Source organism: Brachionichthys hirsutus, unplaced genomic scaffold (genome assembly GCF_040956055.1).
Source record: "Brachionichthys hirsutus isolate HB-005 unplaced genomic scaffold, CSIRO-AGI_Bhir_v1 contig_391, whole genome shotgun sequence".
Lineage (NCBI taxonomy): Eukaryota > Metazoa > Chordata > Actinopteri > Lophiiformes > Brachionichthyidae > Brachionichthys > Brachionichthys hirsutus.
In genome coordinates, this window is record NW_027180432.1 from 92,148 (window position 1) to 116,243 (window position 24,096).

General features: G+C 45.2%; 1 protein-coding gene and 1 pseudogene across 1 annotated transcript in view; one reads left to right on the plus strand and one right to left on the minus strand.

Annotated features, from left to right (window-relative positions):
• Positions 1–4,466, minus strand: part of LOC137914894 (polypeptide N-acetylgalactosaminyltransferase 14-like) — a 37,128-nt gene extending 32,662 nt beyond the window's left edge. The window contains exon 1 of the mRNA XM_068758383.1: positions 4,295–4,466. Within this exon, the coding sequence (XP_068614484.1) occupies positions 4,295–4,466 (172 nt within the window). The remainder of the gene's footprint in view (positions 1–4,294) is intronic.
• Positions 4,467–4,954: 488 nt separating this feature from the next.
• Positions 4,955–16,757, plus strand: LOC137914895 (uncharacterized; annotated as a pseudogene).
• Positions 16,758–24,096: the final 7,339 nt, after the last annotated feature.

Genomic DNA, 24,096 nt, shown 5'->3' on the forward strand with positions numbered 1-24,096 from the left:
TTATGGGAAATAAAGTTTCGGATTTTTAACAAATAGGTTTTTGCTAGCATAGCGTTGTAGTTTTTTTTTTTTTTTTGTCATGTTACGTGCCTGCAGAGCCTTCTGCTGTTCTGCCCCTCCCCCTTCTCTTGCAGGTGCTGCCAGGTGGAGGAGATAATGGAGGTGATTGGAGTCCACCTATGAGGACTCCTTCTGGCTAGCCAATCGCTATCAGGGGCTACCTTCAAGAAGGAGCACTCTCCGGGCTCTCTCGCTCTCTCTCCTTTCGACACTGGGGCATTCAACGCGTGTGGCGGTTGCAGGATTGAGCATCTCTCGATTGAATTGAGAACGGCTGCTTTGTGTTTGTGGGCTAGAGCAGCGGTCCCCAACCTTTTTGTGCCACGGACCGGTTTCATGGAAGACAATATTTTAGAAAGGACAAAAATCCTTTCTAATAAGAAATAATTCCAATTAAAAAAACTTTATTCAAGTGTCTGCTCTGATAAGGTTTATTTTTAAATATAGTGAGTCACAATCAGATTAGTCCATTCAACGTAGGAGAAATACCCGATAATTTCTGTATAACGAAGTGAAGAATCGTGTGCAGGCAGGCCGGAACGGGGGGAGGAAAGTATCAGGCGTGCTCTGTGATAGGACGAAGGGACAGGTCTACAAGACAGTGGTGAGGACAGCCATGATGGACGGCTTAGAGACAGTGGTGAGGACAGCCATGATGGACGGCTTAGAGACAGTGGTGAGGACAGCCATGATGGACGGCTTAGAGACAGTGGTGAGGACAGCCATGACGGACGGCTTAGAGACAGTGTCTCTGAGGAAAAGACAGGAGGCGGAGCTAGAAGTGGAGATGAAGATGCTGAGCTTCTCCTTGGGAGTGTCCAGGTTGGACAGGATTAGAAATGAGACAATAAGAGGGACAGTGAAGGTTAGACGGTTTGGAGACAATTCAATTCAGTTTTATTTCTTTAGCTCCAGATCACAGCAGGAAGTCATCTCAAGGCACTTTACAGGATCAGCAGGGAAACACAGAACCCAACTTGACCCACAAGAGCAACGGAGGCAAGGAAAAACTTCCCTTTAACAGGAAGAAACCTTGGACAGAACCTAGGCTCATGGTGGACGGCCATCTGTCTGACCGGCTGGGTTGATAGAGAGAGAGAGAGAGAGTTACTACAAATTGTATGTAGTGTATGAGTTTGTGCGTGAATGGATGTCTGTGTGCCTCCGCGATGCGCTGGCATCGCCCATAGCAACCTGGGATATATTCCAGCAGCTCCCATGTCCCGCAATACGGAAAAGAGCAAGAAGATGAATGAATGAATGATTGTAGTTCTGCGAACCGAGCATTCATACTCGTGAACATTCAGTACAAGCCAACAGAGAAAGGCTTTTTAGAAGACATTTCAAGCCATGCCAGCTAATAGAGAGTAGATTGTCACATTTCAACCTTGCTTTTAAATCAAGGAGAGCAAAACATGGTAAATGGTAAATGTTGTGCACTTATAAAGCGCTTTACATGAGGCCTCACATTCACCCATTCACACACACATTCACCCTCCAGGGGGCGACTGCTGCCATGCAAGGTGCTGCCAGGCCCACTGGGAGACATTTGGGGTTCAGAGTCTGGCCCAAGTTTGGGTGAAGACGTTTCACCTCTCATCCAAGAGGCTTCTAGAGTCCAAATAGTGTCCTGTTGGAGAGTCCAGCAGAAAACAGAGGCGAGGAACCATTCAAGACTCGACTCCTCTTCACATAAGGTGAAGGGCTGTTGCCCCCCTTTGTTTTGTTGAGCTGCATCCAGGTGTGGCTCGGGGTTGTGGATTTCGAGTTCAATACAGGAAGTGCTGCAACCTGCGTCGAGTGGCCTCCGAGCAGGAAGACAGTGATGAACAAAACCAGAACGAACAAAGACATTCTGTCAACACAGCAGAATTTAAATGATCGGACTGAATCTGCTGGAATGGAATTTCCCTCTGGGATTAATAAAGTTTTCCGATTCAAGTCAAACAATAAATGACTTTATAAAGCTACTGTTTGATTAATCTTTTGATCTGCCACAATAATGAAATTAATTTAAACGAAAATACCCCGTACCCCCCTCCTGAACCCCCCCGGAGGTCTGGTTCTCTTGCAAAATACACACACACACAATCTGTCTCCCTCTGCTTTTATAACAACACATGCCATCAGCAGACACATATTTTCATGCTCTGAACTCCCTCATTCTCTCACACATGCACACAAAACTGTCCTTAAGTAACGCACACACACGTGGAGTGTGATGGGCCTGCTAAAGGCTTGTGCTCATGTCTGACAGGGCCTTTGAGAGTCCTGCATCGATTTTCTCCTTTGCTGACTGACAACGACACAAAGCAAGCAAGAGTAGAAGCACTGACAATACCCCAGTTCAGGGTTCCCCTTCCATGCCCCGGGAACCTGTCACCTGGTGAGAAGGATGGAGGACTGTGTGTGTGTGTGTGTGTGTGTGTGTGTGTGTGTGTGTGTGTGTGTGAATTGACAGCTTCAGCAAGTGAGTGTGAAAGTTGGATATAAACACTGTCTTATCCGATCAGACGCACTAAAAATCTATTTCAGCAGCCAAAGTGGGGGATTGTAATTTAGCCAGAGCTTCTCTGATTGAATGAGACAGTATTTTAATATCAGCCATATCCTAGAGAGCAGATATGCAAGCAGAAGAGTGCTTATTTGTCTCACGTCAGTTGTATAACAAGTATTCTGTTCCTTTATTTACGTTTTCTGACACATCTTCAAATGTAAAAATGCGTAAGTAAAAGTCTTATGTTCTGAACTTTTTTTCATTCTCACTAATTTATATAGTAACATCTACAACTGTACTCTGAGGCGTCGCCACAGCAACACAACCTCCGTTCTCCACTTCACCCTGTCCTTTGCATCGTCCTCCCCAACACCAGCCACTCTCATGTCCTCCCTCACTACGTCCATGTCTCTTCTCCTGGGTCGTCCTCTAGTCCTGTCCTTTGCATCGTCCTCCCCAACACCAGCCACTCTCATGTCCTCCCTCACTACGTCCATGTCTCTTCTCCTGGGTCGTCCTCTAGTCCTGTCCTTTGCATCGTCCTCCCCAACACCAGCCACTCTCATGTCCTCCCTCACTACGTCCATGTCTCTTCTCCTGGGTTGTCCTCTAGCCCTGTCCTTTGCATCGTCCTCCCCAACACCAGCCACTCTCATGTCCTCCCTCACTACGTCCATGTCTCTTCTCCTGGGTCGTCCTCTAGTCCTGCCCTTTGCATCGTCCTCCCCAACACCAGCCACTCTCATGTCCTCCCTCACTATATAAATAAAACTGAATTGAATTGAACAATTTAGAACCAGATGGTGTTTTCTAATATTTAAAAAGATCAGAATATTGCAGTTTAAGATTTGTTATGTGATTTGATTCCCAGTCTGACACGATGTCCTCTCTGAGGAATCTATTTTATATCCCATAGGACACCTTCATTAAAGTAACATACTGCTGGATCTCAGAAGTGTCTACATAGCGCTAATGTTCCATGGATGGAATGTGGGTTCAGGCGCAATCATCAATAAGTTTCATTAAATAGTGTGCGAATCTCCTTGAAACTCATTTATATACAGTCAATCCAGGATGCATTTATTTCTAAACTAGCCCATGCCAATTTCCATAATAATATTTTATATTTTATTATATAGCCATGATGCACTGTATTAGCGTCCATATTTATTTAGTATAACAGGTATAAATCACTAGTGGTCATTTAGGATTCTTCCAATTTACTATGAATGTGGCTTCATTTAAATAAACATTTAAATTAAATAATTTAAATGTTTAATTAGTGTGAGGGTAAATGTTCTGCACATATAGAGCACTTCTTCCACCTTTGAGGTGCTCAAAGCGCTTTACATGAGGCCTCGCATTCACCCAGAGCTGGGATTCGAACCCCCGACTTTCTGATCACTGGACGACCCGCTCTACCAGCAATCCACAGCTCAGTCGGGGCGGCTGCGGCATTCTGGCTTTGAATTTGGGATATTGCTTTAAATAGAAGACATGTCATTTGCATAATTCAGTTGAATACAGAGTCTTGTGAACTGTAAATCTATGGAAGTCTAAATTAGACACAGCAATCATTTAGATCAAAAGTGTCTGGATATATCTTTGTTTGGGATCATTCCTCTTTTTTCCCCCCTGAGTGTTTCCATAAAAAACACGTAAACAAAAATATAAACAAGCAAATGCAAATCTACACACTCAAAAACAAACACACAGACACACAACTGTATTGATTACCTTCTCGCTTGTTGTTGCGTATACATCTTACTTTGGGAAGTTTGGTGAGAAGCTGGCAGTCACTTTCTGAAAAAAAGAAGACATTCAAATAAAGTAAAATATAACAGAAGTGAGCAGAATATTGAGTAATATGATTTGACCTTTTGTGACTTGAGAGAAATTGGCTGCTCATTGACAACCTCATGCAGCAGTACAGCAAGTCAGCTTCCAGCTTGACAACTCAGACATTTGTTTAGTTGCAGGCCTGACTGTGTGCTCCCTGCTGAATCTTTGATTTGTAGTTATATATGATTTAAAATAGAAATGTCAGCTGTGATACGTGAAAAAAACCCCACTGTGGTTAAAACTGTCAAAATGAAAGAGACAGCTAAAGGGAGAAGCACAAAACTGATGATTCACAAATGTGAATTAAGACTTTAACAAAACATTTATTTTAGAAATACCCATCCCAATCTACGTGATGATTATGTTTCAAGTTGATGTGTCATGGAGACATAACTGCTGACTGTTACAATGAGTGCAAAATGAGGGCCAACTATATCAAGTTGGTATAAAGTGGAGATCAGGTGTGCTCCTTCTATGAGAGAGTAAATGTAGAGGAACAGAAACAAAGTCAGGGGATTGATAATCCTTATGCTGGATCCTGATCACCAATAGGCGATGGACTCAAGCTCAGCTCCTGGTCTCTTTTTAGCGCTCAACCCTAATAAGGGGTGTGACATTGCCTGCTGTCCCCCTACCTGGGCTCCAGAATGGACCAGTCATCACTGCTGACCCTCTGAGAGAATTTGAGCGAGCGTCTGCTGTAAAGGGCTCCGCCTCTCCCCTGAAACAGATTCCGGCAACTTCCCTGACCCGCTAAGGCCGAGAAAGCGTTGGAAAATGAGTATAAGCTATTGAAGAGGTATGAATTTTATTCATTTATATTCATTTTCCAAAGCTTTACAGCAGACACTCTCTCTCTCTCTGTCGGCATGGCGATGCAGATGCAACGGTGAACAAAACGACCAGATCTAGAGTTCTCCGGTTGATTTTCATCTCCATTTGTCTCTTCTCCTGGGTCTTCAACCTGGCTGGGTCCTGAAGATTATTTCAGTTTAAATGAAGCCACGCCTCAGAGTTATGTTAACTCTCACATTTCTCGAGATGCCGGCCGAGGAGGTGGAGTTGGAGCTATCTATAACTCTGAGCTCCAGATTAACCCTAAACCTAAATTAAACTACGCCTCCTTTGAGAGTCTTATTCTTAGTCTGTCACTCCCAACATGGAAATCAAGCCAGCCAGTCCTGATTGTTATAGTTTACCACCCTCCAGGCCCAGACTCTGATTTCATGTCAGAATGTTCTGAATGTTTAACAAGCTTAGTTCTGAAAGCAGAAGAGATACTTGTTGTGTGAGATTTTAACATTCATGTAGATGTCAGTGACGGCTGCCTTGCTACTGCCTTCCTCTCATTGCTGGACTCAATTGGCTTCTCCCAGATAGTGAACGAACCCACCCACAGCTTTAATCACACCTTGGATCTGGTTCTCACGTATGGTATTGATATTGATCAATTAATCGTATTTCCACTGAACCCTTTTTTATCAGACCACAAGTTCATCACTTTTACGTTTGTATTATTGGACTACGTTCCATCAAACAGAACAGCCTTGACTAGATGTCTGTCTGATGGTGCTATTGCTAAATTCAAAGAAGTGATCCCGTCAGCATTAAACTCTTTATCAAGCCTTAACATTACTGAGGAGTCGTGTGGTAACTTTAGCCCCTCCCACATAGATCATCTTGTAGGTGGTGCTGGGGACTTGATGCGCACGACGCTTGACTCCATCGCCCCCTTAAGAATTAAAAAACTAAAACCAAGAAGGAAAGCTCCGTGGTTCAAATCCGAAATTAGATTGTTAAAACAAACATCCCGAAGACTGGAGAGAAGGTGGCGCTCAACTAAATTGGAGGAGTCTTGTTTAATCTGGAAAAACAGCCTGAAAATGTACAGGAAGACGCTCCGCAAGGCAAGAGGTGCATATTACTCATCTCTAATAGAAGAGAACAAATCTAATCCAAGGTTTCTCTCTGATACCGTAGCTAGGCTAACACAAAGCTAGAGCAGCATATTACTCATCTCTAATAGAAGAGAACAAATCTAATCCAAGGTTTCTCTCTGACACCGTAGCTAGGCTAACACAAAGCTAGAGCAGCATATTACTCATCTCTAATAGAAGAGAACAAATCTAATCCAAGGTTTCTCTCTGACACCGTAGCTAGGCTGACACAAAGCTAGAGCAGCATATTACTCATCTCTAATAGAAGAGAACAAATCTAATCCAAGGTTTCTCTCTGACACGGTAGCTAGGCTAACACAAAGCTAGAGCAGCATATTACTCATCTCTAATAGAAGAGAACAAATCCAATCCAAGGTTTCTCTTTGACACCGTAGCTAGGCTAACACAAAGCTAGAGCAGCATATTACTCATCTAATAGAAGAGAACAAATCTAATCCAAGGTTTCTCTTTGACACCGTAGCTAGGCTAACACAAAGCTAGAGCAGCATATTACTCATCTCTAATAGAAGAGAACAAATCTAATCCAAGGTTTCTCTCTGACACCGTAGCTAGGCTAACACAAAGCGCCAGCTCTGTTGACCCTTTTGTCCCGATAGGTCTCAGTAGTGAAGATTTCATGAACTTCTTCAGTACCAAAATCGAATCTATTAGGGACGTCATTCATCAGCGTCTGCCTTCGTGTGGCATTGACCCCCCCCCCTGGCAATGGAAGTAGAGATACGGCTGTTACTCTTGATAGTTACTTGGATAGCTTCACCCCCATTAACTTGCAGCAAATGAGTGCAGCTATTGCCTCATCTAAACCGTGCACTTGTCTCTTAGACCCGGTCCCAACTAAGCTACTTAAAGAAGTCTTCCCCTCAATCAGTATTGCTTTGCTAAATATAATTAATCTATCCCTACTCACAGGCTATGTACCCAAGTCTTTTAAAACAGCAGTCATTAAACCGCTTCTCAAAAAACCAACATTAGATCCTGATGTCTTGGCTAACTATCGGCCAATTTCAAACCTTCCATTCCTGTCAAAGCTTTTAGAGAAAGCAGTTTCCAGTCAGCTGTGTGAATTCTTACAAGACAATCAGTTATTTGAGGTTTCAGAGCTCATCATAGCACAGAGACAGCATTGATGGAGTCCACTGTTTTAATTACTTTTCATTTACTTTAATTAATTTTTTTTAAATGTATTTATTTTTATATTTTGAACATTGTTTTATTATTTTATGATTATTGCTGGGTACCGAGTCTCATCGCTTGTGCCCTGACGCCACTGTTGCTTTTATACACCCATTTTACATTGATTAATGTTTGTTTAATATGTATTTTTTGTTTATATGATTCATGTTGATTTGTTATTATCTGTTAAAGCACTTTGGGAATTTTATTTCTAAAAAAGTGCTATATAAATAAAGCTTATTATTATTATTATTATTATTATTATCAGCAACACTACTACTACTACTGTACGTTCATCTTGTCCCGTCAGGGGTCGCCATAGAAAATCATCATCCTCCCTCACTACGTCCATGTCTCTCCTCCTGGGTCGTCCTCTAGTCCTGTCCTTTGCATCGTCCTCCCCAACACCAGACACTCTCATGTCCTCCCTCACTACGTCCATGTCTCTTCTCCTGGGTCATCCTCTAGTCCTGTTCCCTGGCAGTTCCATCCTCAGCATCCTTCTACCGATATAGTCCCTGTCTCTCCTCTGGACATGTCCAAACCATCAAAGTCTGGTCTCTCTGACCTTGTCTCCAAAACGTCTAACCTTCACCGTCCCTCTTATTGTCTCATTTCTAATCCTGTCCAACTTGGTCACTCCCAAGGAGAACCTCAGCATCTTCAACTCCTCCGCTTCTAGCTCCGCCTCCTGTCTTTTCCTTTATTTATTAAAAAATGTTGGGAAAATTATTTCTCCTCTCCTCTCTCTTTTCCATTTGTTTGCAACGCTCAAAACGTAAGTGTTTATTTTGTAGCTCTTTAGGAGGCTCAGGTTCTACATAAGAGTAGAAGAACAAAGCCGAGACGAGTGCTTTATGTTAAATCCAGAACAAACGAGAACCATCTGCGGAGGTTCTTCTGCGGCGTGGATCAGAGGTCCGTTCTGTTGGTTGGAGGGATCTAAAGCAGGGGTGTCGAACCTGTCCGGTGGAGGGCCGAGACGCTGCAGGTTTTCCTTCCAGCCGGTTACTAAAGCAGGTGATTTTAATTATCAACGCCTGCTCCAATGAGAGAGAATAAACTCATTAGTGAGATCAGCTGCTGGAGAGATGGTTGGAAAGAAAACCTGGAGTGTCTCGGACAGGTTCGACTCCCCTGATCTAAAGGCAGGAAGAAGAAACTAAAGAACTCTCCCACCACTAGAGGGCGCCGCTGCCAGACAGATGGCATGAGCAGCAGCAGACGCTGTTCGAGCAAGAGGAAGACGTGCGGGTTCCTTATCACCGGGATGCAAACAGAAAAATCTGTACCGGCCGGCCGGCCGGCCGGGCCGGGCCAGGACGCTCTGAGCCGGGACGGGACGGACCGGGACCAGGAAATGTCTCCCTGTCGGTTTGTGTTCTATTTAAACACAGAACCGAACACAGGGCGCGCCTCGCCGGGACGGTCCGCTCCCTGACGTCCACACAAACACACAAACACAACCGGAGGCGAAACGTAACGAACCGGTCCGACCGAGCCCGAACCACGAAACCTTCCACCGACACGCCCCGAGCCTGTACGGGACACGGGGGTCTGGACGCGGCTCCGTACCTGGGTCCAGGTGTCTGCGCTGAGAAACGCGCTGAAACTTTATTTATACTTCAAAGAAGAAAAACAAACAAACAAAACAACAACTTCAAAGAAGAAAAACAAACAAACAAAACAACAACTTCAAAGAAGAAAAACAAACAAACAACAACTTCAAAGAAGAAAAACAAACAAACAAAACAACAACTTCAAAGAAGAAAAACAAACAAACAAAACAACAACTTCAAAGAAGAAAAACAAACAAACAACAACTTCAAAGAAGAAAAACAAACAAACAAAACAACAACTTCAAAGAAGAAAAACAAACAAACAACAACTTCAAAGAAGAAAAACAAACAGACAAAACAACAACTTCAAAGAAGAAAAACAAACAAACAAAACAACAACTTCAAAGAAGAAAAACAAACAAACAACAACTTCAAAGAAGACAAGAGCAGTCAAACAATGACTGTCAGACTCCCACAGAGAATTACATCTGGTTTAAGTGAGACAACAACACAAACACTTTGTGTTAATAATCACACACAGATTAATCACATATAAAGCATCACACACTGTAACTGATGCATGCTGGGAGTAAGTCAGGGCCCCGGGGCCGAGGGAAAGGAGAAACTAACACATTACTTCTGCATAGATGACATATTTTTATTTCTCTTGTTCATTTCACTTTTTTAATGGATTCTACTGGCCGTGTTCTTCTGCAGCTCGATCCAGCAGACATTTATCATAGTCGCTTGTCGGTTTAGGGAAGTGAATAAACCAGACACCTCCCTCCAGTCGGTGGTACAAGTCGCCATGGTTACACAAGCCTGCGTTTTTGCTGACTTTTTTTGAACAAATTAAAATACAGATTTACAATTATTGCTGATTGGCCGGTAGACAATTACAAATATAGAAATAAAATGTACAGATACTATGGAGATATCTAAGCATAAGTACAGCCAGAAATAAAAAACACTTTCATTCAAATACTGTACAGGCCAGGCCAGCATGCAGAAGTTGAGGGTGGCGTACAATGACTGCATGCGGATACTTCTCAGGAAGCCCAGATGGTCCAGCGCCAGTGAGATGTTCTGTGGTATCGGGGTTAACGCCCTTAATGCTCAGCTGAGGCACCTGCATACAGGTTTATATGTCGGCTGCATGACTCAGGGAATGACATCATCAGAACACTGACTCAGCCAAGCCTAAGTGCTGTGAAGTTTAACTCAGGTATTTGGAGTCATTGGTACCTGATGTTATTATAGGATTACTGTGTTTACTGTGTAAACGTTGTAAATGTTGTAAATGTTATGTGTGCTTTTTAATTGGACCATTGTGTCTGCAAATAAAGATTTGATTGATTGATTGATTGATTGTACACTACAAAACAAAACTAGGCATGTTATAATTTGCATAGATGCATCACAACATTTAACCTAAAACAATAAATAACGACTTAACTCTATAGCAGTTTTGTTTTTTCCAATTTCTCAAGGTACAATGCAAACATTTTACATTTGTTGATAAATCCAGAAAAGGAGGGCTGACTACTGTGATCAATAATAGAATATTTACATTGATGATGATACGCCTCCTCTTTGGAGGGGAACCGGGAAGCTGAAGATGGAGGGAATCACACCATCTCTGAGTCGGACAGCCCGTCCTGTCCGGTCTAAATCCTCTTTCTTAAAATGCTGACTGCAAATTAATTAATACTAATAATAAAAAATAATAATAATAAATTATAATCCATAATAACAATCGCAGTGGTAAGCACTGTTGCCTCACAGCAAGATGGTCGCAGGTTCGTCTCCGGCTTGTGGCCATTCTGTGAGGAGTTTGCATGTTCTCCCCGTGTCTGCGTGGGTTCTCTCCGGGTTCTCCGGCTTCCTCCCACCACCAATGACATGCAGCCGAGGCTGATTGGTGACACTAAATTGCCCGTAGGTGTGAGTGTGTGTGTGGCTGGTTGTCTGTCTCTGTGTTGCCCTGCGATGAACTGGCGGCTTGTCCAGGGTGTCCCCTGCCTCTCGCCCATTGACTGCTGGGATTGGCTCCAGCTTGGCCCGCGACCCGATAACGGATTAAGCGGTTGGATAATGAAAAAAATGAATAACAATAAATTATAATTCATAATGATAATAATAATACATTATAATTCATAATAATAATACATTATAATCCATAATTATACTAATCAATTATAATTCATAATAATAATAAATTATAATTCATAATAATAAATTATAATTCATAATAATAATAATAAATTATAATTCCTAATAATAAATTATAATTTATAATAATAACAAATTATAATTCATAATAATAAATTATAATTCATAATAATAAATTATAATTCATAATAATAAATTATAATTCATAATAATAACAAATTATAATTCATAATTATACTAATAAATTATACTTCATATTAATAATCAATTATAATCAATAATAATATTGCATTGGTTTTATGTTGTGCTTTTCTTACAGAAACTCAAAGACGCTTTACATTATTCATTCCTGTAACTTTGTATATATTTTTTCTTTATTGCGTTGTGAAGCACTTTGTGGCCTTTTGCCTGTGAAAGGAGATCTATGAATAATATATAATATATAACTAACATTTACTTCCTGACTGAAACTAAATGATGAGCTCAGGTAACGACCAGCAGGTCGAGCCTCGACGTCACCAACAGCAGAACCTGTCAGGTAAAGATGGACCCTGTTCGGATCATGGGTTCTGTTGTCTCAGCTGAAGAACTCAAGGTGGGACTTTTATTATTCCGCATTGACTCTACCAGGAACATGAGCGCAGTGAAAGTGGAGCAGAAAGCGGAGCAGCATCCGGATCAAACATCAACAGCGGCTCACGTTTCTGTCGGTCCAGAAGTTTTCAGCGTCCAGAACTCAGAACCTGCTGAGACGCTCAAACAAAGACTCTGACGCAGCTTAAAATAAGATCCATTCTACTTTCGCTTTTGATTCACAACCTGTGACAGTTCTGCCGGGATACAAGCGACGTCATCGCTCAGACTAAATTCTGATTGGCTCAGACTAAATCCTGATTGGCTCAGACGGACGGGGAAGTCCGCTCCTCTCGGGTTTTGTCCTCACTTCACCCTTGATGGTCGGACTGGAAGCTTTAAAGAATCTTGTGGCTGTTCTGTTGTTTGAGCTGCAGATGGGACAGTTCACGATGAAGACCTCGGTTCTGGTTCTGGTTCTGGTTCTGGTTCTGGGTACAGGTGTACCTGGGGCGGTGGGAGGTGAGTTTCTATCCTGCTGTCTGGGTTGACGGTTCTGTTGTTGGACTTCCTGAAATGTTAGGAGTCTAGAAATGTCCAAACGGTACCGACCCGCCATCTTAAAGTTCTTCCTGTAAAGTCCATTTACTTCAGGTCAAACTGGGACAGGAGGACAGAGGTAGTTCTTCCTTCTTTGTCCTCTTTAATTTGATGGGTTCAGAACCTCCGGCTCAGACGGACATCAGACCTGATGACGGAGGTGTGCTGGTGTCGGTCGGTGGTTCTGCTGAGGTCCAACAACAAACCGGTTTAGAGATGGTTTCCAAGCTGCGTCTTCATGATAGAGTTTGTCCACCAGAGAGTGGACAGCTTTATTCTCCAGCTGACAAATGTCCTGATCCGTTTGGATGGGTTCTGACCCGTGTCAGCCTCAGAACCCAGCATGGACTGGACCGCACGGTTTCCACACCAAACTATGAGCAGGGGACGGATTTGTTCAGCATTCTGGACGTGACACAGAAACAGGATGTCCACGTCTTCAGACGACGGCGGAGGTTCTGAGGAGAACAACAATGGAAGTGTCAGAACTCAAAGAGAACAAATCAGAGAACCTTCCTGTTGATACCTGAACAGAACCAACTGTTAGAACCAGGACGAAAAGGAAGAGACGTCAGCTGATGATGGAGGGAATGTTGGAACGTCAGAGGATCAGAATCCGCTCTGAATCCAGACTGTAACGGATATTATAACTAGTGTTATAACTTGTGTTATAACCGGTGTGATAACTGGTGTTATAACTGATGTTAGACTGGTATTATAACTGGTATTATAACTGGTATTATAACTGGTATTATAACTGCTGTTATAACTGGTGTTAGACTGGCGTTCTTTCTTATATAGAACCGTGTCCTTCAAATATTAAATGTATCAATATTAATGAGAAATATTCTTCACAAAATCTGTTGTGAGTGAAACAGGCTTTGGGTTCTGCAGGTTCTGCCCATCAGGACCTGACGGTGTTTCGGGACCGGGTCACACCTTTATTTGCTGTGGTGCTGAAACCCAAATCTTTAGGGTCAAACCGTTTTAATTCACAAACTCTCCGACATCTGGCCTTGAAAATGATGCCAGTTATCAGCTGATGGTGGAAAATGACCAGCGCGACTTTGTGAAACCATAGAAGAAGAAGTTCTGCTGGGTTTCAGCTGCAGGAGCCTCAGAGTTCAAACCTGTAATCAGAACCAGAAGTTGTCATCGGTCACAGGTTCAGGTGTGAGTGGAGAGCAGGAAGTGATGTCATCAGGTGGAAACAGGTTCAACCTTCAGATCGTGATTCTGGTTTTTCTTTGAGACTCACTCTTTGAAGTATTTCGACACGACGTCTTCTGGAGTCTCAAACTTCCCGGAGTTTGTGTCCGTTGGTTTGATCGATGACGTCCAGATGTATCACTATGACAGTAAGACCAAGAGAGCAGAACCCAAACAGGACTGGATGGACAAAGTCACAGCAGAGGATCCAGAGTACTGGACCCGACAGACGGGGATCAATGTGGGGAACCAAGAACGGTACAAATTCAACATGGAAACTTTAAAGAAGCGCTTCAACCAATCAGAAGGTTTGTTTGTGTTTATTAAATGTTGTGTTCATGCTGTAGGAAGTAAACACACACACGCACACACACACACACACACACACACACACACACACACACAAACACACACACACACACCTCTGCAGGAACCCTTTTGCATCACTGCTGGGTTTCTAAAGCTCCGGGACACAGACTGGTTCTGCTGGTTCTGCTGGTTCTGCTGGTTCCAGTGAGGACCAGGTCGATGACTGGAGTCTGTCTCTCTCTCAGGTGTCCACATTGTCCAGCAGATGTACGGCTGTGAGTGGGACGATGAGACTGGAGAGGTCACTGGTTTTCGTCAGTATGGTTATAATGGAGAAGACTTCATCGTCCTGGACCTGAAGACGGAGACATGGATCGCTCCCAGTCCTCAGGCTGTCATCACCAAACACAGATGGGATCATGATAGAGCTTGGATGGAACAAAAGAAGCATTACCTCACCCAGGTGTGTCCTGAGTGGGGGAGGAAGTATCTGGAGTATGGGAGGAGCTCTCTGCTGAGAACAGGTAGAAGCACATCACCTGGTGGAGTTTCAAACCAACAACCTTCATGTTCCTCTGCTGTTTCTGACCCACACACAGAGACACACTCTGTCCTTTACCTCTCTGTCCTCTTCTCTCCTTCAGTCTTCTTCTCCTCTGCTCCCCTCTCTAACGTGTCTTTGTCTCCTCCTCCAGAGCTCCCCTCTCTAACGTGTCTTTGTCTCCTCCTCCAGAGCTCCCCTCTCTAACGTGTCTTTGTCTCCTCCTCCAGAGCTCCCCTCTCTAACGTGTCTTTGTCTCCTCCTCCAGAGCTCCCCTCTCTAACGTGTCTCTGTCTCCTCCTCCAGAGCTCCCCTCTCTAACGTGTCTTTGTCTCCTCCTCCAGAGCTCCCCTCTCTAACGTGTCTTTGTCTCCTCCTCCAGAGCTCCCCTCTCTAACGTGTCTTTGTCTCCTCCTCCAGAGCTCCCCTCTCTAACGTGTCTTTGTCTTCTCCAGAGCTCCCCTCTCTAACGTGTCTTTGTCTCCTCCTCCAGAGCTCCTCTCTCTAACGTGTCTTTGTCTCCTCCTCCAGAGCTCCCCTCTCTAACGTGTCTTTGTCTCCTCCTCCAGAGCTCCCCTCTCTAACGTGTCTTTGTCTCCTCCTCCAGAGCTCCCCTCTCTAACGTGTCTTTGTCTCCTCCTCCAGAGCTCCCCTCTATAACGTGTCTTTGTCTCCTCCTCCAGAGCTCCCCTCTCTAACGTGTCTTTGTCTCCTCCTCCAGAGCTCCCCTCTATAACGTGTCTTTGTCTCCTCCTCCAGAGCTCCCCTCTCTAACGTGTCTTTGTCTCCTCTTCCAGAGCTCCCCTCTCTAACGTGTCTTTGTCTCCTCCTCCAGAGCTCCCCTCTCTAACGTGTCTCTGTCTCCTCCTCCAGATCTCCCCTCTCTAACGTGTCTTTGTCTCCTCCTCCAGAGCTCCCCTCTCTAACGTGTCTTTGTCTCCTCCTCCAGATCTCCCCTCTCTAACGTGTCTTTGTCTCCTCCTCCAGAGCTCCCCTCTCTAACGTGTCTTTGTCTCCTCCTCCAGAGCTCCCCTCTCTAACTTGTCTTTGTCTCCTCCTCCAGATCTCCCCTCTCTAACGTGTCTTTGTCTCCTCCTCCAGAGCTCCCCTCTCTAACGTGTCTTTGTCTCCTCCTCCAGAGCTCCCCACTCTAACGTGTCTTTGTCTCCTCCTCCAGAGCTCCCCTCTCTAACGTGTCTCTGTCTCCTCCTCCAGAGCTCCCCTCTCTAACGTGTCTTTGTCTCCTCCTCCAGAGCTCCCCTCTCTAACGTGTCTCTGTCTCCTCCTCCAGATCTCCCCTCTCTAACGTGTCTTTGTCTCCTCCTCCAGAGCTCCCCTCTCTAACGTGTCTTTTGTCTCCTCCTCCAGATCTCCCCTCTCTAACGTGTCTTTGTCTCCTCCTCCAGAGCTCCCCTCTCTAACGTGTCTTTGTCTCCTCCTCCAGAGCTCCCCTCTCTAACTTGTCTTTGTCTCCTCCTCCAGATCTCCCCTCTCTAACGTGTCTTTGTCTCCTCCTCCAGAGCTCCCCTCTCTAATGTGTCTTTGTCTCCTCCTCCAGAGCTCCCCACTCTAACGTGTCTTTGTCTCCTCCTCCAGAGCTCCCCTCTCTAACGTGTCTTTGTCTCCTCTTCCAGGGCTCCCCTCTCTAACTTGTCTTTGTCTCCTCCTCCAGAGCTCCCCACTCTAACGTGTCTTTGTCTCCTCCTCCAGAGCTCCCCTCTCTAACGTGTCTTTGTCTCCTCTTCCAGGGCTCCCCTCTCTAATGTGTCTTTGTCTTCTCCTACAGAGCTCCCCTCTCCAAAATGTCTTTGTCTCCTCCTCCAGTGCTCCCCTCTCTAACGTGTCTTTGTCTCCTCCTCCAGAGCTCCCCTCTCTAACGTGTCTTTGTCTCCTCCTCCAGAGCTCCCCTCTATAACGTGTCTTTGTCTCCTCCTCCAGAGCTCCCCTCAGTGTTTCTCCTCCAGAAGACTCCTTCCTCTCCCGTCAGCTGCTTCGCTACAGGTTTCTACCCAGACAGAGCCGCTCTCTTCTGGAGGAAGGATGGGGAGGAGCTTCATGAGGAGGTGGAGCACGGAGAGATCCTCCCCAACCATGACGGAACCTTCCAGATGAGTGTGGACCTGGACCTTTCATCGGCGGCGGCTGAAGACTGGAGGAGGTACGACTGTGTGTTCCAGCTCTTCGGTGTGGAGAACGACTCGGTCACCAGACTGGACAAAGGAAAGATCTGGACCAACTGGGGTGAGACTGGGATCAGGGGGTGAAGGTGGGGACACATTTCTGTCTCTCTGATGGTCCAGATCACGGGTTTGAAGAGTTGGACAGAAGTTTTTTTTCTTTTTTTTTTTTTCTTTTTTTTTTTCTTCTCTTTACCTTGTCTGCATTCGTGCTCCACAGTGACGGACATAACGTCAGTCACTGCTGGAGTTCTATGCAATTTTTATTCTTATAGTGATTGTGACCGTCACCTGCCCTCTTGGCAGCCTAGCCTATTCCTATTTTATTGATTTTATTACCTGCTTACCGCCGTAGGGGGCTGTGCACACCGCAGTGAACATACAACATGGACAAACAAAAAGTGACAAATACACAGTGTTCTGAGAAGAAAGTGCAATGGATTTATTTGTGCCCCTTAATTCTACCCCTTCCATCCAATCATCACCAAGAGTTGTCCCAATACACCAGGTTCACATTCGTCTCTAGAGGAAAGTATGGATCACCAAGTTCTCAGATCTGAGGAAAAAGAGAGAGAGCAAAGTGAGAGCCACAAACACTGACCCAGCAACCTCCACTAACTCAGAGATCTGTGTGCGGGGTTGACTCTCTAAACGAGTTTTAATAGGTGCTGGAGTGGTGGATCTGGCATGCGTGAAACCTCCACCTAAGAACGGGGCAGCCATCCCGGACCCAACAATGGCAACATAAGCCCCCAGATCACCCCAAGCAGCTACAGCAACCCAAGAACGACCACCATGGCCCCACCAGAGCCACACGCAGAAGAACCAGTTCAGGGCCCGGGGGCGACTTACACCAACACAGCCGACGAAACCTAGGCCAGCGCAGCGGCACGGGGCACAGCGGGCCGGCCTGGCGCCCCACCAGCACCCAACACCACGCCCCCCACAACCACCCGCCCCCCTCCCAGCACCCTCCACCCATCCCACACAGTCCCCCAGCCCCCCCCCCCATCCCCCACCACCGCCCCCCACCCCCACCACCCAGCGCACCCCCCCCCCCGCCCCCACCGCACCCCAGCGAACCAGCGTCTGGGGAACGGGAGTAGACAGTGCAGGGGCTTCAGCCATATCCAACCCTATACAGCCATTTGGGAGGAGAGTATTATTCCCTGGGATGGAGAGTAGGGAGCAAGAGGCCGGACTACCGTCCCACCCCAAGCCCAGCCCGCTAAGGCCCCACATGCCGCGCCAAGGCCAAAAATAAATAAATTGATTGTGACCCCCCCCCATACCCTGTCTATATGGCTCCCCAGATCCCAGACTGGGGAACCCTCCCAACACCGTGAATGTGTGGACACCCAGGTGCTATATACACATGTATGTAGTGCGTTAAAATTTGGGGCAGGAGGGGCCAGACGGGGGATGCGGAGGAGGGCAACGGCGCACTCCTGCCCTGCGCCCTCCCCCTTATCTCCCCGCCTAGCACCCACGTAACCCCATGTGGTGCATTAAAATGGGGGGGGGGGGGGTTGCAGAGGGACGCTCGGTGAACGCCCCCCAGCACCAGGCCCCCCAGGTGCATGTACCCTATGTGTATATTTACAAATGTGTTGTGCTAAGGTGGTGAGTTAAGAGGCGCAGCACATGAGGCCCCAGCCAACCAGGCGGGGGGAGGAGGGAGCCCGACCATAGTCCCCAGCCTCACCCATCCCACCCACAGGTGTCAGAGGGCCCAACCATGCACAGGGCCTGGATCGAGCGCCGCCCCCGACGCATCCCACCCATCCCCCATAATCAAGCCCCCAGGAAGGAGGGAGCCGCGAGGCCCCGGCGGGAGGCAGGATGCCGGAAGAGGAGATGCGGGGAGAGAGGGGAAGGGGGAGACCACGAGGGGAGAGGAAGGGAGGCGAAGGAGAAGGGAGAGGGGCGAGGGGGAGGCAGGACAGGAGACGAGACCAAGGAGAAGAGGGCGAGCGGGGGACGGGGAGGGTGGAGGAAAGAGGTCAGGGAGGAGGGAGGGGAGGTGAGGGGGCCATGGCCACGCCAGGTCACCAGCCGGACCCCGGCCGCTACTACCAGCAGAGGAGTGACAGACTGCGCCAGCTCAGTGCCATCCCGAACGCATAGGCCAGCACCCCCGCATGGCAGCCTAGCGGAACACCGGCGGCCGCCCGAGAAGCATGCGCCACCCAGCAGAGACCCGAGGAGCCGGGTTGCACATATCAAGCCACGGGGACAGCCCCTGAAGAGTTAGCCCAGCATGCCAACAGCCCCGGAGATCAACCATCCTTGTGTGAAGAACATTGAGCTGGAGACTGGAGCTGAAACATAGAAAGTTAGAATGGCTGGGCGGCGATGTATTTCTGAGGTCCACTCGGTCCTGGATACAGAAAACAGAAACAAGCAGCATTACCATTTACATCGTTGTGGTGGCTTTCGCTAGCAGGCAGAATCAGGTTGCAGTATTTATATTTAATGATTTAATAAAAGGAGACCAACTTTCTGTAAAATATTTCAAATATTTTTTATTTATTTTTTTGGAAGCAGAGATTTTCTCCATTGATATGTGTTCTATGAGGAGATTCAACCAATGATTGATGTTTAAAGACTGTTTATTTTTCCAGTTAACGAGGATTGTTTTCTTGGCGATGGCGAGGGCTGCGAGTGTGGGGTGCGTATGTTTCTTAGAAATAACGATTTCTGCCAAGTCACCGAGTATACAAGTGATCGGAGATAAAGGGAACGTACAATCTAAGATGGACGACAGTCTATGTGATACTGCGACCCAGAAATCCTGGACGGGTGAGCACAACCATAGGGCATGGAAATAAGTGTCAGCAGTATTTTGGGAGCATTGAGAACAGATGTCAGATTCAGAGAAGCCCATTTTCTTCATCATATACTGAGTAATGTGTGTTCTATGAAGGATCTTATACTGGATGAGTTGAAGGTTTCTGTGTTTTGTCATTTTAAATACATTTTCACAGATTTGTGTCCAAAAGTCATGATCTAGGGTTAGTGACAGATCCGTCTCCCATTTTGAGATGGGAAGAAGTAACGTATCTGTGCTTGAGAGGAGTTTATAAATCTTAGAAAGGGTCTTTTTAACTGTCGGGGAAATCTTTGTGACTTCCATAACAAATACAGGTGGCTGAGGCGGGCCCCGGAGCGTTGGAATTCTTTTCTTAATTGTATTCATTACCTGAAGATAGTAAAGGAAATTTCCGCTTCCGAGTTCATATTTTTGGAACAATTTTGTAGATGACATAAACGTATTGTCATGAAAGAGATGATGGAGTTGAGAGATTCCCTTCTGTTCCCACATACCTACATGGAAAGGTTGATTACTAGCCTGAAAGTCAGGGTTATTCCAGATTGGAGAGAACATGCAGGGTTCCAGTTTAGAATTTGTAACTTCTAACGCTTTCCACCAGGCGGACAAGGTGGAAGAAATCATCGGGTTTTTAAAACAGTTATGCCGTTTAATGGTTGTTGTGATAAAGGGGAGATCTGCGAGTCTAATATCCTTGCAGTCCTTCTGTTCCAATTCTAACCAGTAATTAGAGTCTCTATTCGGGTGCATCCATAGTACAAGATATTGTAGCTGGTTAGCCAAGTAATAATTCATAAAATTTGGGGCTTCCAGGCCTCCTTTAGATTTACTCCTCTGAAGGGTAGATAGACTAATTCTTACTTTTTTATTTTTCCAGTAGAATTTAGTGATGGCTGAATCCAACGATTGGAAGCAGTTGGAAGTTGGTTTAAACGGAATCATTGAAAATAAATAATTTATTTGTGGTAAAATTTTCATTTTGATGGTGGCTATTCTTCCCAAAAGGGATATCGGGAGGTTATTCCAACGCTTCAGATCACTGCTGATTTTATCCAGAAGTGGGGTGAAGTTTAATCGGGTTAACTCAGACAGTTTAGGTGAAATATTAATGCCCAAGTACTTTAAATTGCCCGTAGGAAAGGAGTAGTTTGGGTCCTGGTCTGCAGGGTTCCATGACTTTTCTGTAATGGGAAGTAATGTTGATTTTGTCCAATTGATGGAATAGTCTGAAAGTTGTAAAAATTTAGCTATCAACTTGAATACTTCCTGCAGCGAATCCGAGGGTTCTTGTAAATAAAGCAGGATGTCATCAGCATATAAATTGATTTTGTGTTCTGACACCGCAGTGTTGATTCCCTTAATCCTGGTATTTTGCCGCACTGCTGCTGCTAGGGGTTCAATAAATATTGCAAATAATAAAGGAGAGAGTGGGCAGCCCTGCCTGATACCTCTCTGCAAGGTGAAGCTCTGTGAGGTAATCCCGTTGGTGGTTACGGTCGCTTTGGGAGAGTTATATAATACTGACACCCAGTGAATAAATGACTCTCCAAACCCAAGCTTGTGTAGGACGGCAAAGAGGAAGGACCAGCTAACTTTATCAAAGGCTTTTTCTGCGTCCAGCGATACAACCACTGCCTTTTTGCCAAGTCGCTGCGACATACTGATCAGATTCAGCAGTCTTCTAATATTGTTGGTGGAATGTCGACCTTTAATGAATCCTGTTTGGTCGCTGTGAATTACAGACGGGATCACTGTCTCCAGCCTGGATGCGAGTGCCTTTGCTATAATTTTGATGTCGGCGTTGATTAATGATAGAGGTCGGTAGCTTGAAGGGAGGGTGGGGTCTTTGTCCGGCTTCAGTAGAAGTTTAATTGCTGCTGTATTCATGTGGGGTCGTATATGACCATTGTTTTTCATTTCTGTCACTGATCTGAAGAATAACGGCGCTAACATGGTCCAGAAATGCTTCATAAATTCAGCCGGGAAGCCGTCCGGGCCTGGTGCTTTGCCGTTAGGCATACTATCTAGGGGGCGCTGTGGAGTTCATTTATAGACAGCGGAGCTTCCAGAATGTTCTTATACTCTGTTGATAGTTGAGGCATATTCAGATTACTGAGAAATGCCTCAATATCCTCCGGGTTGGGTTTATTAGCTGCTGAATACAAGTTGTGGTAAAACGTGTAAAATATCTGATTGATTTCTTCTGGTGATTGCGTGCACTCGCCATTTAACCCTTTAATTGCTGTTATGAGAGATCTTTCTCTGTTACGTTGGAGTTGATTCGCCAGAAACTTGCCTGATTTGTTATTATATTCAAAGTCGTTGTATCTCAATTGTTGTAATATGAACTCTGTTTTCTTTGATAATATATCATCTAGTTTTAGTTTTGTGTTTTGTAGTTCAGTCCACATTTGATTGCTTGAGTTCGCTGCGTAAGCATCGGTTAATAGTTTAATTTTCTCCTCTAATTCCTTTTCCATTTTCTGTTCCTGTTTTTTTTTTGTAAGAGGCATATGATATAATTTTACCTCTGATTACAGCTTTCCCTGCTTCCCAGAGTAAAGACGGAGATGAGTTTGGAGAGTCATTCATTTCCAGATAGTCTGCCCACTCTCTTCTTATGACCCTATCAAATTCTGCATCTTTAAGCAAAGAGGTGTTAAAGCGCCACGTCGACGGGGGTTTAAAGGTCGCTGCGATTTGTAAGGTAAGCATGACCGGAGCATGATCGCTGATAATTATTGGATTAATTTTAGTAGAAATATTCTCAATCACAGAATTATTTGTGAGAAAATAATCAATTCTTGAGAACGAACGGTGCACAGAAGAAAAGAACGTGTATTCCCTCTTCATTGGATTTTTTAATCTCCAGCCGTCGCCAAGGCCAAAATCATCCATATATTCCAGTAGTACTTTGGCTGATTGTGAACGCCTCGTGTGTACTGTAGTACTGGAGCGATCTACTGATGGATTTAGAACTGTGTTGAAGTCTCCGCCGATGATGATAGTTGAGTCTGCTGTTAGCTCGAGTAGCTGGGAGAACAATGTGTGGAAGAAGGCCGGATCATCACTATTAGGAGCGTACAGATTCACAATTGTGTATAATTTATTGAATACGGTTGCCTGAATAATAATGTATCGGCCCTCTGGATCCGTTACAGTGTTGTTTAACGTGAAGAGTAGTCTCTTGTGTATTAATATATAGACTCCTCTTTGTCTGCTGTTATAGCAGGCAGAAAAAACTTGACTGAAATTTGTGTCTGTGAGTAATTTCTCTTCTGATTTTTGTAAATGGGTTTCTTGTAGGAGACAAATGTCTGCTTTTAATTTTGAGAGATGGTCTAAGATGTTGATTCTTTTTGCCTGAGAGCGAGCGCCACACACATTCCAAGATACCAAAATTAACTTAGACATACCGATGGTGAGCAGTCAGGTCTAAATGTGTGTATCTCTGTAAGCTGCTTACTATTCTCTGCATGTGATAAGTTAAAGTCAAGGTGTTGGATGGTTGGATAGCTGAGAGGGATATAAAGAGTCTTAAATGCGTGCACAGTAGAATCAAGAACACTGATACATAAACAAGTATAACAAACAAGTGATAGACATAGAGGGTGTGTGTGTGGGAAGAGGGGAGGGGTGAGTGAGAGGGAGGGGGAGACGTGAGGGGGGGAGTGGATCTGAGGGGAGAGTTGGGACAAGAGGAATACATTAATTCCTAATAGCCCAGTGAGTTTTGGATCATTTGTTTCTCTGTTTCTCATATATATATATATATATACGGACATACACATATATACATACATATACATACATAACCATCTACATATACACCAAAACATAACTACACCTACACATATTGACGAGCATTATGTTAAAGCGTAATCCTCATCCACATGAAAATGCCTCTAATTCTTGGCTGAATGGGATAATTACGGGTGTTTCTGACTCAGAATAGCCAGGGGGGGGGGGCAGGGTCTCGGTACAGCTGGTTGTCGATATATAGTTTATCCACAACCAGCGTAGCTCGTTTGCCCTTCTGCCTATTCTGCTTCATGATCGGATACAGTACCTTTCGCCGCTCGTTGATCTCTCTCGGGAACTGGTCATTCATCCCGAAAGAGGTTCCTTTAAGCTCCCGTCCTTTGCTCTTTAACAGCACTTTATGTTTAAAGTGTTCAAATTTGGCGATAATAGGACGGGGCCTATCGCCTCTACGGGCTCCGAGGCGGTGGACGCGGTGAAAGGAGATTGTACTTACCGTCTCTGGGGGAATTTTCAGTGACGTCGTCATAAAGTTTTTAATTAAGGACTCTGGGTTGTCCGCGGCGCTCTCTGAGATGCCTGAGAATATTAAATTGTGTTGCATACTGCGCGACTGAATGTCCAGGACTGTCTCTTTGAGCGTCTTATTTTCTGTTTTAATCTTCTCCATTTCGACTGACACAGTCGCAACGGAGGAGCGTAGCTCGATGTTCTCGCGCTGAAGCTCAGCCATCATACGATACGCAAGCTCCAAGCTAGCCTTCAAATCTTTAACGTCGGCGTGAAGCACGCCGAGGACGTCCAGTTTTTTATTAATGGAGTCCAGTACGC